General features: G+C 36.0%; 1 protein-coding gene across 1 annotated transcript in view; it reads right to left on the bottom strand.

The window, feature by feature from the left end:
• Nucleotides 1–16309, bottom strand: part of TEX11 (testis expressed 11) — a gene marked incomplete at both ends in the record, with an annotated part of 365391 nt that overhangs the window by 88465 nt on the left and 260617 nt on the right. Inside the window, one exon of the mRNA XM_081125501.1 lies at nt 9776–9878. Coding sequence (XP_080981627.1) covers nt 9776–9878 — 103 coding nt within the window. The remainder of the gene's footprint in view (nt 1–9775; nt 9879–16309) is intronic.

Raw genomic sequence — 16309 nt, 5'->3', positions numbered from 1 at the left:
TTAAACTTAACCATATCAATAATCACATTAAATATAATGGTCTAGATGACCCAATTAAAAGGCAGAAATAGTCAGGTAGGATTAAAGAAAGCTACTTTCAACTATATGCTACCTACAAGAAACACACTTTAAATACAAAGACAATTTTAGTTAAAAGGATGGGATTATCAAAAGAAAGCAGGAGGGTTATATTAATATCAGACAAAATAGATTCCAGAGCAAAGAATATTACCAGTGATAGAAGGTTACTTCATGATGATAAAGGAATGAATTCATTATGAGGACATAACAATTCTAAATCTTTATGTACCCAATAACAAAATTTCAAAATACAAGAAGCAAAAACCAATCAAACTGCAAAGAGAAATGAACAAATTCACAATTATAGTCAAAAATTTCAAAACCCTCCCTCAATAATTAATAGAACATATAGACAGAAAATCAGCAAGAACATAGTAAATTTAACACTATTAATCAACTTGACCTGACTGACATTTACAGAACACACATCCAACATCAGCAAAATATACATTCTCCTCAAGTGCACATGAAATATTTACCAAGAAAGACAATATTCTGGGCCAAATGAAAAGCCTCAATATATTTAAAAGGATTCAAGTCATACAAAGTTATAACTTTTACTACAATGAAATGAAATTAAAAATTGATAAAAGGAAGTCCTCTGGAAATATGCAAATATTTGGAAAATAAGTAGTATACTTCTAAATAATCCAAAGGAATCAAAAGTCATATTGGAAAGTATTTTGAACTGAATTAAAATGAAAATACAATATATCAAAACTTGTGAATCATCACTAAAACAGTACTTAGAAGGTAATTTATAGCATTAACTCCTTATATTAGACCAGAATAAAGGTCTTAAATCGATAACCTTAGCTTTCACCTTTGGAAACTGGAAATAGAAGATCAAATGAAACTCAAAGTAAGCAGAAAAACAGAAATAACAAAAATCAGAACACAAATGAAATAGAAAACAGAAGAAATAAAAAAATAGAGTAAAATCAGTAACACCCAAAACTGGTCCTTTGAGATCAATAAAATTTATCAACTTCTAGCCACTCTGATAAGAAGAAAATGAGAGAAGATAGAAATTACAAATACCAGGAATGAGAAAGGTGATATTAATATAGCTTTTACAGATGTTAAAAAGCTAATACTGAAGAAATAATGATTAATCTTAGGCCAATAATTTCAAATTAGATGAAACTGACAAATTTCTTGAAAAGCACAATCTACCAAAACTCAATCAAGAAATAAAAGATAAGGGGAATAGCCTTATATCTATTAAAGAAATTGAGTTTATAATTAAAACCTCCCCATAAAGCAAACTCCAGCCTCAGATGGCTTCACTGGTGAACTCTACCAAACATTTAAGAAATTAATACCACTAAGCAACATAAACTCTTCTAGAAAGCTGAAAAGGAGGGTGTATTTCCAAACTTGTTTTATGAAGTCAGCATTACCCTGACAGCAAAACCAAAAACATTACAAGAAAAGAGAACTACAGACCAGTATCACTCATAGCCACATGCACAAATATTTTTAAACAACTGTTAACATATTAAATATAATATTATATAAAAAGGAGAATACGTCATGAGCAAGAGGAGTTTATCCCAGTAATGCAGTGTTGGTTTAACAGTTGAAAATCAATGTAACTGATTACATTAACAAACTTTTAAAAAATTGATCATTTCTGTAAATGCAGAAAAACTATTTGACCAAATTCAACATCAAAAAAACTCCCAGGAAACTGGAAATAAAAGAGAACTTCCTCAACCTGGTAAAAGGTATGAAAAACCTACTACCAAAATCATACTTAATAGATGAAGACTAAATAAATACTGTGCCTTCCCCTTTAAAATAAGGAAAAAGCTAAGGATGTCTGCTCTTACCAATTTTACTCAACACTGGATAGGAGATACTAACAAATACAATAAAACAAATAATAATAATAAATTGTACCCAGATTGGACAAGAACAAGAATAATTGACTTTATTCACAGACATGACCATCTAAGTAGAAAATCTGATAGAAAACACAAAAAAGCTACTGGAACTGATAAGTGAGCTTAGCAAGTTTGTAAGATATAAGATTAATATATAAAATCATTTGTATTTCTACATACTAGCAATGAACAACCAGAAACTGAAGTTTTTTTAATAATATTTAAAATATTATATAAAATATAATATTTAAAATAGCATAAAATATTGTATACTTAGGATGAAATCTGATAAAAGATGCACAAGACTGAAAGAAGAGATCTCTGAGAGAAATTAAAGACAAATAAATGGAGGTATATAACTTGTTCATGGATTGGAAGATGACAATTCTCCCTCCAAACCAATCTACAAATTCAATGTGATCCCATTCAACATCCACTGTTGTAGAAATTTAAAAAAATAATTATAAAATTCATAGAGATATACAAAGGACTTAGAATAGACAAAACAGTTTGAAAGAGAAAAGCAAAGTTGGAGGACTAACACTGCATGATTTCAAATTTATTGCATAGCTATACTAATCAAGACAGTGTGGGAATGGTGTAAAGGTAGATGGATAGATTAATGGAAGAGAATGAAGAGTCCAAAAGTAAACTCAAAATGGATAAAAGACTTAAATGTAAGACATGAAACCATAAAAATCCTAGAGGAAAACATAGGCAGCAAAATCTCAGACATCTCTCATAGTAATATGTTTGCTGATACAGCTCCTAGGGCAAGAGAAACTATGGAAAAAATAAACAAATGGGACTGCATCAAAAGCTTCTGCACAGCAAAAGAAACCATCAACAAAATGAAAAGGGAGTCCACTGTATGGGAGAACATATTTGACAATGACACATCTGATAAAGGGTTAATATCCAAAGTATATAAGGAACTCATACAACTTAACAAAAGGAAGACAAACAATCCAATTAAAAAACGGGCAAAGCACCTAAATAGACACTTCTCCAAAGAGGACATACAAATGGCTAAGGAACATATGAAAAAATGCTCAATGTCGTTAATCATCAGAGAGATGCAAATTAAAACCACAGTGAGGTATCACTTCACGCCTGTCAGAATGGCTGCCAGCAACAAGTCTACAAACAACTTGTGCTGGTGAGGGTGTGGTGAAAAGGGAACCCTAGTACACTGCGGGTGGGAATGCAAACTGGTGCAGCCACTATGGAAAGCAGTATGGAGTTTCCTCAAAAGATTAAAAATTGACCTACCATTTGTCCCAGTAATCCCACTTCTAGGAACACATCCTAAGAAATCCGAAACACCAATCACAAAGAACTTATGCACCCCTATGTTCATAGCAGCGCAATTTACAATAGCTAAGATCTGGAAACAGCCCAAGTGTTCACCAGTAGATGAGTGGATAAAAAAGCTATGAGATATTCACACCATGTAATACTATGCAGCTGTAAAAAAAGAAGGATCTTTTATCCTTTAGCACAGCATGGAGGGAACTAGAAAGTATTATGCTAAGTGAAATAACCCAGTCAGAGAAAAACAAGTACCACATGATCTCACTTATATGTGGAATATAATGAACAAAATAAACTGATGAACAATATGGACCCAGAGACATAGAAACATGGAACAGACTGAGGGATCTCAGAGGGAAGGTGGGGAGGGGGGATTGGGAGGGGAGAGATTAATCAAAAAACTTATATGTTTATAAGCATAACCCATGGACACAGACACTGGTCTGGGGAAGGCCTGGGGGTGGGATGGATGCAGGGTGGAGGGGATCAATGGGGGTAAAAGGGGACATCTGTAATATTTTCAACAATAAAGATAAAGAAACTTAAAAAAAATAATAATAATGAAGAGTCCAGAAAGAGTCCCACACACACATGTAAAGTGATTTTTTTCAATAAAGGTGCAAATGTAATTCAGTTCAGAAAGCATACTTTTAAAAATAAATGATGAATGATTTTATAGACATGAGTAAAAGAATGAACTTCAATCCATACCTTAAAATAAATACAAACATTAATGCAAAATGAATCACAGACCTAACCCTGCTCCTGAACCTAAAAGTGTAAAATTTCTTGAAGGAAACATAGGAGAACATTTTTGTGACCTTGGATTAGATAAAGATTTTTTTTATACAATACCAAAAGCACAATCCATAAAGATGAAAAAAGATAACTTCAACTTTGTCAAACTTTTCATGAAAGATTCTGATAAGAAAAAAAGAAAAATTTATAAAACACATATCTAATAAATAATATGTCTCAAGTATATAAAGAACTTTCAAAACTCAATAAGAAAATGAAGTGCCCTATAGAAAACGGAGCTAAAGATTGTACAAACACTCTACCAAAGAAGATATATAGGTGTCAAATCATAGACATTATGGAAATGATCATTAAAATCATAGTAAGATACTGCTACCCAACTATTAGAATGGCTAAACAAAATTTTTTGATGGACAATTCCAAGTGCTGGTCAGGATGTAGATCAACTAGAACTCTCATCCATAGCTGATTAGAATTCAAAATGGTACAGCCACACTGAAAGTTTAGCAGTTTCTAATCAAGTTAAACATACACTTACCACACAAACCAGCAATCTTCACACATCAAAATTACAACTAAACTACAGAACAACCATCACCTAGAACCACCTGAAATCTAGGTGAACAGAAGTCCTAAAACTAAGGATAAAAAGAAGTCAAGGCTGGTAGGAGGGGTGGAGACGCAGACCAGGCTGGTCACACACCCATGTGTGGTGGTTAAAAATCAGAGGGGTATCTCAGCTGCAGATGTACCTTGAGGAGCAAGGGGTCCCAGCCCCACAACAGGCTCTGCAGTACAGAGTTCCAGTGCCAGGAAGAGAAGTCCCCATAACTTCCAGCTGTGAAAACCAGTGGGGATTGTGGCTGAGTGAGACAGAGGCCATAGAGTCCCAGGTGTTTGCTCCTCTTAAAGGGCCCATGAACGAATTACTTGGATTCACTTGCTCTGAGCTACAGTATTGGGGCAGCAACTGGCCTATCTTGGCTCATGCTGTGGACTTTCCTAAAATCTCTCAAACATCAGGAACATAAAGGGAGGAACTGAATTTTCTGGTTTCAGGGCAATTACTTAAGGGCCAGCTTTCTTTCAGATAGAAGTGCAGAGAGACATTGTCATTCCCTTGCTGAGCCCTTCTTCAACAACACAGCTAGCAGGCTGGCAATATATCTGAGTCTCCATCAACCTGGCTAACTGTTCGCCCAGCCCTGGTGATTCCTTGACATGTCACTCTACGCAGAAGGCCAGCTCATCCAAGCACTTTTCCAGTGGCTTTTCCAAACAAATGGCCTGTCTTGGCTCATGCTGTAGACTTTCCTAAAATCTCTCAAACAAGCAGCTTCTGGCCTCAGTATGCCCCATACCACCTGCTAAGTGGCCCCAGGCCCTGCACTAGTGGCACCCAACCTTGGGTTGCAGCAGTACAGCCCCTCCAGGGCACCTCCAAGGCCAGAACAAGTAGCAGCCATCTGCAGATCACTTTGAGCTCATGCCAGATGGCCCTGGGCAGGGCACAGGCAGTGGCTGATCTTGGCCTTCACCTCCTGGAAGGCCACAGAGCCAGCACTCCCAGTGGACGGCTTCAGGTTATGCTGAAGCACCACCCAAACACCTCCATGAGTGACACAATCAAAGTGTGAACTCAGTAGTCACCAGAGTTCTGCAGAAGTGAGTATTGTTCCATGGGGTCAGCCCATGAACAGCAGCTCCTCTGCTGCATTCAGGGCCAGTCCTTGTAGCTGACTGGCCTGGGAGTAAATCCCTCCCATTGACATGCATATAGCAATCAAGGCCCAACTACAACAGGAGGGTGTACACAGTCCACACAGGGGGAATCCCTGAAGAGCCCAGCTCTTGTGACTTACTACCTAAGGCCACTCACTCTACCAAGACTGGGTGATATAACAGGTCTACCTAATACATAGTAACAAACACAGGGAGGGTGCCAAAATGAGGAAACAAGGGCATAAGTCCCAAATGAAAGAAAAGAAAAAAAACTCCAGAAAAAAAAACTTACACTAAATGGAGACAATCAATCTATCTGATGCAGAATTCAAACATTGATTATAAGGATGCTCAATGAACTGAGTGAGGGAAAGAGTAGAGAAATTTAGTGAGAACTTCAACAGAGATAGGAAACATAAAAATGGAGATAGGAAAAAACACCTCAGAAATGAATACAATAACTGAAATGAAGAATATATTACAAGGATCAACAGCAGAATAGATGAAGCAGAGGATCAAATCCACAATTTGGAAGATAAGGAAGCAGAAAACACCTAATCAGAATAGCAAATAGAAAAAAGAATTAAAAAAAAAAAATGAGGACAGTTTAAGGAGCCTCTGGGACAACTTCAAGCATATGAACAGTTGCACCATGGGGATAATGGAAGGAGAAGAGAGACAGCAAACAAGTGAAAACCTATTTGAAAAAATAATGACAGAAAACTTCCCATACCTGGTGAAGGAAACAGATATACAAGTTTAGGAAGTGCAGAGAGCACCAAATAAGATGAACCCAAAGAGGTCCACACCAAGACACATCATAATTAAAATGTAAAAGTTTAAAGACAAAGAGATAAATCTTAAAAACAGCAAGAGAAAAGCAATTACTTTACAAAGGAGCTCCCATAAGACTGTCAGCTGATTTCTCAACAGAAACTTTGCAGGCCAGAAGGGACTGGCACAAAATATTCAAAGTGATGAAAAGCAAGAACCCACAACCAAGATTATACTACCCAGCAAAGTTATCATTTAGAATAGGACAGATAAAGAACTTCCCAGACAAGAAAAAGCTAAAGGAGTTCATCACCATCAAACCAGCATTACATGAAACGCTCAAGGGTCTTCTTTAAGAAGAAAAAAAAAGATTAAAAATATGAACAATAAAATAGCAATAAGTATATATCTATCAACAATTACATTAAATGAAAATGGATTAAATGCTACAATCAAGACAAAGGGTGGCTGAATGGATAAGAAAACAAGACCCTTACATATGCTGTCTATGAGAGACTTACTTCAGATGGAAAGGCACACACAAACTGAAAGTAAAGGGATGGGAAAAGATATTTCATGGAAATGAAAGGATAAAAAAGCTGGGGCAGCAATAGTTATACCAGACAAAAAAGACTTTAAAACAAAGGCTATTAATAAGAGACAAAGAAGGATCCAGCAATTCGAATTTTGGATATTTATCCGAAGAAACTAAAACACTAAATTGAAAAACATACGTTTTTTGCATATGTTCATTCCATTATTTACATTAGCCAATATATGGAAGCAACTTAGGTGTCCGTCAATAGATGAACTGATAAAGAAGAAGTGGTGCATATATACAATGGAATATGACTCAGCCATAAAAAAAGTAAAATATGAAATCTTGCCATCTGCAACAACATGGGTGGAACTAGAGTAGGGGTGGAGAATTTTTTTTCTGCCAAGGGCTATTTGGATATTTATAACATCATTCTTGGGTCATACAAAATTATCAGCTTAAAAATTAGCCTGCTATATTTAGTCAAACATTTAATTAGTTCACCCCAATGTGATGGCTGGAACTGCTTCTCTTTGGTGAGGCTTTGGCAGGGACAGACCAAATGATTTAGTGGGCCATATACAGCCTGTGGGCTGGAAGTTCCCCACCCGTGAACTAGAGGGTATTGTGCTGAGTGAAATAAGTCAGACAAAGACAAATACCATATGATTTCACTTATATGTGGAATCTAAAATAAACAAGCAGAACAGAAATAGACTCATGGATACAGGGAACATTTTGATGGTTGCCAGATGGGCAGGGGATTGGGGGGATGGTAGAAAAAGGGGAAGGGATTAAGAAATACAAATTGGTAGTTAAAGAGTAGTCACGGGGGTATAAAGTACAGCACAGGGAATATAGTCAATAATATTGTAATAACTATGTATGGTGTCAGATGGGTACTAGATTTATTGGAGTGATCATTTTGTAAATTATATAAATGTCTAAGAAAGGGGTTGTACACATGAAACTAATATAATATTGTATGTCAACCATAATTATAAAATAAAAAATTATTTAAAAAAAAAAAAAAACAGCAATCTACCTCCTAGATATTTACCATAGAGAAGTGATCTTATCACCACACAAACTCTACAAATGGATGTTTATAGCACCTTTATTCATAATCGTCCAAACTGGAAACCATCCAAACATCCTCCGACTGGTAAGTAGATAACCAAACTGTGGCACATCCATATTATGGAATAAAAAAGAGCAAACTATGGAATCACACAGCATTATAAATGAGATTCAAATGCACTAAGCTAAGTGAAAGAAGCCAGGCTCAGAAAGCTTCACACTGCATGATTCCATTTATATGCATTCTGGAAAAGGCAAAACTGAAGATATATAAATGAGATCAGTAGATTCCAGGGCTGGAAGTGATAAAAAGGAGTTCAATAAAGGGGTGGACGTAATTTTTTGTTCTGTATCTTGATCATACTGGTGGTTACATGACTGCATGCATTTGTCAAAACTCATAGAATTATTAATATAAATAAACCTTACAGAATCATACACTAGCAAGAGTAAATTTTATTGTATGTATTTTCAATAAACATGACTTTAAAAAATGGTCACAGATAACTGGAGAAAAGTAAAAATATTAAGCTGATACTATGTTTAAAAGTAAAATTATTTTAATAGAATGTTAAAGGGTTTAATAAGAAATCTATTTTTTTGCAATTTCTGATGGCAAAAATTTTCAAGTTCTTTTATACTTCAACATAATACATCAAATAAAGCAAATGCCCAGAAGTGTCTAATGAAAACATCAATGATGAACATGAATGACACCAATATTAACCCTGACAAAGAGTTGACTTCAATTTGCTACTCCATAATTAATATACAGGTATAGTTTACTATCATGGACAATTTCTTTTTCAGTGCAGAGTAAGTCATCTTCTGTTTTCTTATGGATTGAATAACAGAGTCCACTGAACATAACAGGCATTCATAAATAGTTGCTTAATTGGATTAGTATAAATCCTGTTTGGATACAAGTTTCTCAATTTCTCAAATTGTGCCCTTTATAACAAGCAACCAGTCCAGAACTCACACTGCTCCAGGATTTGGCTCAGCTACTCTGAGGGCTGAACAAGAATAGTATTATAGCATAGGCATATCTGTAACCAAGTCAAGATACATGTGTTTTCAGGCACACCAGCTAGCAAACTATGCTTTACATGATGGAAAAGACACAACACCAATGGGATTAGGTTCATATGAGTTATTCCAACACTGTAAACTTTGTAGAGAAGAGCCTTTTCAAGGCCTAATCTCTCAGCAGTGACCTCCCAAATAAGTGAAAACAGTCAAAAGGTACCCTGGAGACCTCCATTCTCTAAAGACAATTCTTAACTGATGGACGTCTGCAGTTTAATCTCCCCTGCCCCACAGCTTTTTAAACTTAATTTTTAAATAGGTTGATTCAAATAACATAAAGTTCAAAAAAGTATACCATGACAAGACTTCCCCCCCAATTTTTGTCCTACATCTGACTAGATCCTACTCTGTCAATAAGTAGCACCTGTTCTTTTTGCATGGTTGTATCATCTTAATATATGAAAGTTAGAAAAAAAAAAATTGTGTATAAAACTTCATTGTCTTATAATTTTTTTCTATTATGATCAAAAAGGATTATTTTTATTCTTTGTGTTAACACTTAAATGTAACTCACAAATGACATTTATACCTCTGTCAGAGTTGCCTTCTAAGACTGCAATCTTGAATAGATAAAAGTGAGTGAAAATATTTGCAGGATCAAGATGTTCAGCTTCCGCCACTGCTTCTTTAGCCTGAAAAAAAAATTGGGTCTCTTTTACAAAAGCTTTAAGGAAGACCTTACTGTATTTTGCTAATATCATTAACACAGTCAATATGGCTAAGTTGTACTCATAATGAAAATACATGAATCTAAGAAAAGTTTTTAAAGAATTGTTCTCTTAAAATGCTAAAGAGACAGTGAGTTCTGCTTCTGAAAATAAGGTGCATTATATACATTTCTTTATCAAAAACATTTTTTTAATTCCAAAAGTGACTGACAATATATGTAAAGTAATTACCAAGCAAAAATTAAGAAAAAGCGTTTACAGAGAAATAAGAGGAGAATTAAAGCCACTATTTTTTTAGGTGGACATTAGTAAATCCAGGAAAATGTTAACTTTACTTTTAATGAACCTCACTAGGTCAGGGAAACAGACATCAAGGCCCAAGAGGTTACACTCTTAGGCTAAGGGCAAACCAGAAGAAAACTCACTTTACCAACATCCCTAGGGGATGGCAAAAAAGTAACCTTGGCTCTGAGAAAAATGTGGCAAAACAGAGTGGGAAAATAAATGTGATATATCTCATTAATAAAATGAAAAAAAAAATCATATGATATCAATAGATGCAGAAAAAGCATTTGACAAAATCCAGCACCCATTTTTGATAAAAACTCTCAGCAAAGTGGGAATAGAGGGATCATACCTCAAAATAATAAAGGCCATATACTCTATGACAAACCTACAGCCAACATCATACTCAATAGGTGAAATCTAAAAGTGTTTCCCTTAAGAACATGAACAAGACAGGATTGCCCACTATATCCACTCTTATTCAACACAGTACTAGAAGATCTTGCCATAGGGATCAGCCAAGAAGAAAAAAGGCATCCAAATTAGGAAGAAGGAAGTAAAACTGTCATTATTTGCAAATGACATGATGTAGTACATAAAAAACTCTACAGAATCCATGAAGAAACTACTACAGTTAATAAATAAATTCAGAAAAGTAGCAGGATACAAAATTAACATCCACAAATAGATGGTATTTTTATACACCAATAATGATCTCTCTGAAAGAGAAACTAAAAAAGCAATCCCTTTTTACCACTGCAACAAAAAGAAGATAAGACATCTAGGAATAAAGTTAACCAAGGAGGTAAAGACCTGTACTCAGAAAACTATAGGATACTGAAAAAAGAAAGATAGGAAGATACAAACAAGTGGAAGTATATTCTGTATTCATAGATTGAAAGAATGAACATCATTAAAATGTCCATACTACTCAAAGCAATCTATAGATTCAACATAATCCTTATTAAAATAACCACGGTATACTTCACAGAACTAGATAAGTAATCTAAACATTTATATGGAACCAAAAAAGACCCCTAATAGCCGCAGCAATCTTCAGAAAGAAGAACAAAGTTGGATGGATCACAATATCAGATATAAAATTATACAAAGCTATTGTGATGAAAACAGCCTGGTACTAGCACAACAACAGGCATATAGATCAACGAAAGAGAAAAGAGAACCCAGAAATCAACCCAAGCCATTATGGTCAATTAATGTTTGACAAAGGAGGCAAGAGCATACAATGGAGTAAAGACAGTCTCCTCAACAAATGGAGTTGGGAAAATTTGTGAGGTAAATGCAAAAAAATGAAACTATACTACTAATTTACACCATACAAAGAATAAACATAAAGTGGATAAAAAACTTAATTGTAGGTCGTAAAACCATAAAATCTTAGAAGAAAACATAGGCAGCAAAATCTTAGACATCTCACATAGCAGAATTTTCACGTATGTCGAGTAGGAAAAGAGAAACAAAGGGGGAAAAATGGGACTACATCAAACTAAAAAGCTTCTGCACAGCAAAAGAAACCATTCTCAACATCAAAGAGAAGCCACTGTGTGGGAGAATGTATTTGCCAATGATACATCACATAAGGGGTTAATTTCTAAAATATATAAAGAACTCACACAACTCAACAAAGGGAATACAAACAATCCAATTAAAAATGGGCAAAGGACCTAAATAGACACTTCTCCAAAGAGGACTTACAGATAGCCAAGAGACATATGAAAAAGTGCTCAAAGTCATGAGAGACATGCAAATTAAAACAATGAGATGTCACCTCACGCCTGTTAAAATGGATACCATCAATAAATCAACAAACAACAAGTGCTGACAAGGATGTGGAGAAAAGTAAACCCTAGCACACTGCTAGTGAGAATGCAGACTGGTGTAGCCACTATGGAACACAGTATGGACTTTCCTCAAAAAATTAAATATGGAACTGCCATTTGACCCAGTGATCCCACTTCTAGGAATATATCCTAAGAACCCTGAAACACTAATCAAAAAGAATATGTTGATAGAAGCAATATTTACAATAGCTAAGATCTGGAAACAGCCCAAGTGCCCATTAGTAGACAAGTGGATAAAAAAAGATGTGGTACATTTACACAAATGGAATACTATGCAGCACTACAAAAGAAGGATCTGTTACCCTTTGAGACAGCATGGAAGGAACTAGGGAGAATTATGCTAAGAAAAATAAGCCAGTTCAGAGAAAGACAAGTATCACATGATCCCATTTATATGTGGAATCTAGTGAACAAAATAAACCAACAAACAAAATAGGTCTGGAGGCACTGAAGCATGCCACAGACTGATGGACCCCAGAGGGAAGGGGGGTGGGGGGCAAAGATTGACTAAAGAACTTGTATGCATATATGCATAACCCATGTGCACAGACAATAGTGTGGTGAATGCCTGAGGTGGGGTGGGAACTGGGTGGGTGGAGGGGAGCAATGGGAGGAAATGGGGGGCATCTGTAATCCTCTTAACAATAAAATTTTAAAAATAGGATGGGGAGACACAATCCCTGAGGTGTAACACTAACAAACTCTTATATATTTACAGCCCCAAATGACATTATATGGGAGGGCAAAAGATATCAAGCTATAAATTTAGTTTTCATTGGTCCCAAAAATCTGAAGAAGCAGGTGTATATCCCCTATGGAGGAAGACATCTTTATCTTAGGCTTCAAAATATTTCCATAAATATTTTTAGAAGAATCATGAGTAGAAAACATTAAGAAAAAAACCAAGCACACTAGGAATCAAGGCACTGTAAGTGAGAATGAATAGAAACAACAAATAGCAGAAATATATTCTCAAGATACAAATACCAGAATTATCAAAAACTGGCTATGAAACACCTGTTTTCAAAGTTTATAAAAATAAAAGATATGTTAAAATATATAAAACAAGGCTGATAATAATACATACTGATACAGTTACAGCATTTTTTCCAACTAGTATTCATTCTGATTTACTGCCTATACCATATCAGTTGTTAAACACTTTGAATATCACAGAAGATTGTAGGAAACAGAAATTATAAAATGTGACATTGTTGATCTGAAAAAAAGGGGACTACACGAAATGAACACAATAACCCAAATGGAAAAATGGATTGGTTCAATAGCAAATTAGAAACTAATGGGGAGAAAAATAGTGAACTAAAAAACAAGACAGAATACATTAGCCAAAGTGCAGCACAAAAAGAATATAAACATGGAGGACATTTAAGTAAGGATTCTACTCTTTTTAGGACCAGTATTATAAGAATAGCCACAGTAAATAATTTCCACACTAGTAGAGGAGGGAAATCACAAAATTTTTTAAATGAAGACAGTATTTTCAACAAATAGTACTGGAACAAGTGGACATCCACATAGGAAAAAAAAAAAAACCAACATGAATCTGTACACAGACCTTAAGTCTTTTACAAAAATGAACTCAAAATAAATCATAAACCTCTATGAAAATCCCCAAACTATAGAACTCCAACAACATAAAATAGAAAATATAAAGGACCTTTGATTTGGCAATGACTTTTTGAACACATGACCAAAACACAATCTATTGAAAAAAAAAAAAATGGTAAGTTGGACTTCATTAAAATGAGAAACTTCTGGGATTCCAAGATGGCGGCAGATTAAGTAGAAGCTACACCGACACTCTCTCAGGACCAAACTGGAATTACAACTAAAATGTAGAAAAACCATCCTGATTAATCAACTGAAGACTAGCTGGAGAGCACCCTCATAACCAAGGACGTAAAGCAGAGACTGCATAGAGACTGCTACAAAGTGCAGAGGCGTGAGAGGGCTGGCTGGGATCCCACGAGGCAGCTGAAGGTCCAGAGGGTTATCTCAGCTGTGGGGGGTTCTCACTGAAAACTCTGGGGTCTAAACCCCAAGCTGGGCTTCCCAGCCCAGAGCATCAGAAGAAAGAAAGGTGCCCACATAACATCTGGCTGTGAAAAGCAGCAGGGTATCTGCCAGGGGGAGATAGCTTGAAATGCAGTCATCTTCTTAAAGGGCCAACACACAAAGTTTCATATACAGCCACTCACGTTGGGCTCCAGGGGAGGAAGAGCAGATTGGAATAGAGCAGTGTAAGGAGAATCTAGGGATGCTGGCTCTTGGAACAGAGCTCAAAGGGTAGTCATCTAGATTCCTGTGATGAGTCATTCCCCATATTTCAGAGGACATCATTCTCATACAGACATTTACCATCCAAGCAGCTTTTGCCTGGGGGCGGGGGGAGCAATTCCCCAACCTGCTGGAAAACCTCTCACCCTACCTTGTGCAGTTTCTACAGCCTCAGGCTCCTTAAGAGACTGAATAACAATCAGCTGCCCTACCCTATGGAGTTTCTACAGCCTGAGGCTCCTTAAGAGGCTGAGTAACAGCCAGTGGATGCTTTGAGTCTTTGCCCCTGATTTGCTTCTGAACCCAGGGCTTGGAAAAGCAGACCTTGGTGCACATCTTGGTCCTGTCCAAACACACCTAGGCACACTGAGGGAGCCATAAGCTGTGGAGTGAGTAAAGCTCCAAACAGGGTAATCAAGACCAGTCACAAACAGCATCTGACATTGGTCTGCACCAGAGAACATGCAAAAGACTGAGAGTCCTGGCAGATATACCTAATATAAAGAAACAAACCCAAACAGGCAGCCAAAATGGGGATACAAAGAAACAAATCTCAAGTGAAAGAACAAAAGAATTCTCCAAAAGAAGAGCTAAATGAAATGGAGATAAACAATCTATCAGATATAGAGTTCAGAATATTGATTCTAAGGATGCCCAACAGTATGAGAAAATAAATGGAAATTACGAAGGAAGTTAAGAATGATACAGTAGAAATAAAATAAAAAAACAATGGAAGGAATAAACAGAAGGTTAGGGGAAGCTGAGGATGGGATCAGCAAATTAAAAGACAGGGTAGAAAAAAATCAATCAGAGAACAACAAACCAACAACAATTAGAAAGCAGGACAGTTTAAGGGAGCTATGGGTCAACATAAAATGAAACAGTATTCACATCATAGGAATGCCAGAAGATATAGAAAGTAAGCAATGGTTAGAGAACCTGTTTGAAGAAATAATGGCAGAAAACTTCCCTAACCGGGTCAAGGAAAGAGGCACACAGGTTCAAGAGGTACAGAGAGTCCCAAGCAAGAAGAACCCAAAGAGGCCCACACCCAGACACATCATAATTAAAAATGCCAAAAGGTCTAGAACAAAGAGAGAATCTTAAAGGCAGCAAGCCAAAAGCAATCTGTTACCTACAAAGGACCTCCCATAAGGCTGTAAGGTCATTTCTCATCAGAAACTCTAAAGGCCAAAAGGGAATGGCATGAAGTATTCAAGGAAATGCAAAACAAGGATCTGAAACCAAGAACAATCTATCCAGCAAAGCTGTCATTCAAGATAAATGGTGAACTAAAGAGCTCCCAGACCAAAAAAAACAAAAAAAAGGCTAAAGGAGTTTATCATCACCCAACCAGCATTGCAAGACATGTTAAAAGGGACTGCTGTAATAAGCTGAAACAGAGAAAATGAGAAACATAGGCATAAATTTAAAAAATGGCAATAGATAAGTACTTATCAATAATAACCTTAAATATAAATGGATTAAATACTCTAATAAAAAGACATAGGGTAGCTGAATGAATAAGAAGAGAAGACCCAAATATATGCTGTCTACAAGAGATCCACCTCAGAACAAAAGACTCACACAGGCTGATAAAACAACAACAAACAAACAAAAACCTTCTGGAAGACTTTAAAGGAGAGATCGATGGCAATACAGTCATAGTAGGGGACTTTAATACCCCAATGACTTTGCTGGATAGATCTTCCAGACAAAAAAATCAACAAGGAAACAGTGACTCTAAATGACACACTAGATCAGATGGATTTAATTGACATTTATAGATCACCCCAAAGCTGCAGAATATGCATTCTCCTCAAGTGCACATGGAATATTCTCAAAGACAGACCACATGTTAGGACACAAAACAAGACTCTACAGGTTCAAGAAGACTGAAATCATATCAAGCAATTTCTCAGGCATTTACACCATGGAATACTATGTAGC

The sequence above is a fragment of the Miniopterus schreibersii genome (assembly GCF_964146895.1).
Source record: "Miniopterus schreibersii genome assembly, chromosome: X".
Classification (NCBI taxonomy): domain Eukaryota; kingdom Metazoa; phylum Chordata; class Mammalia; order Chiroptera; family Miniopteridae; genus Miniopterus; species Miniopterus schreibersii.
This window is presented reverse-complemented; position numbering and strand designations above follow the sequence as displayed.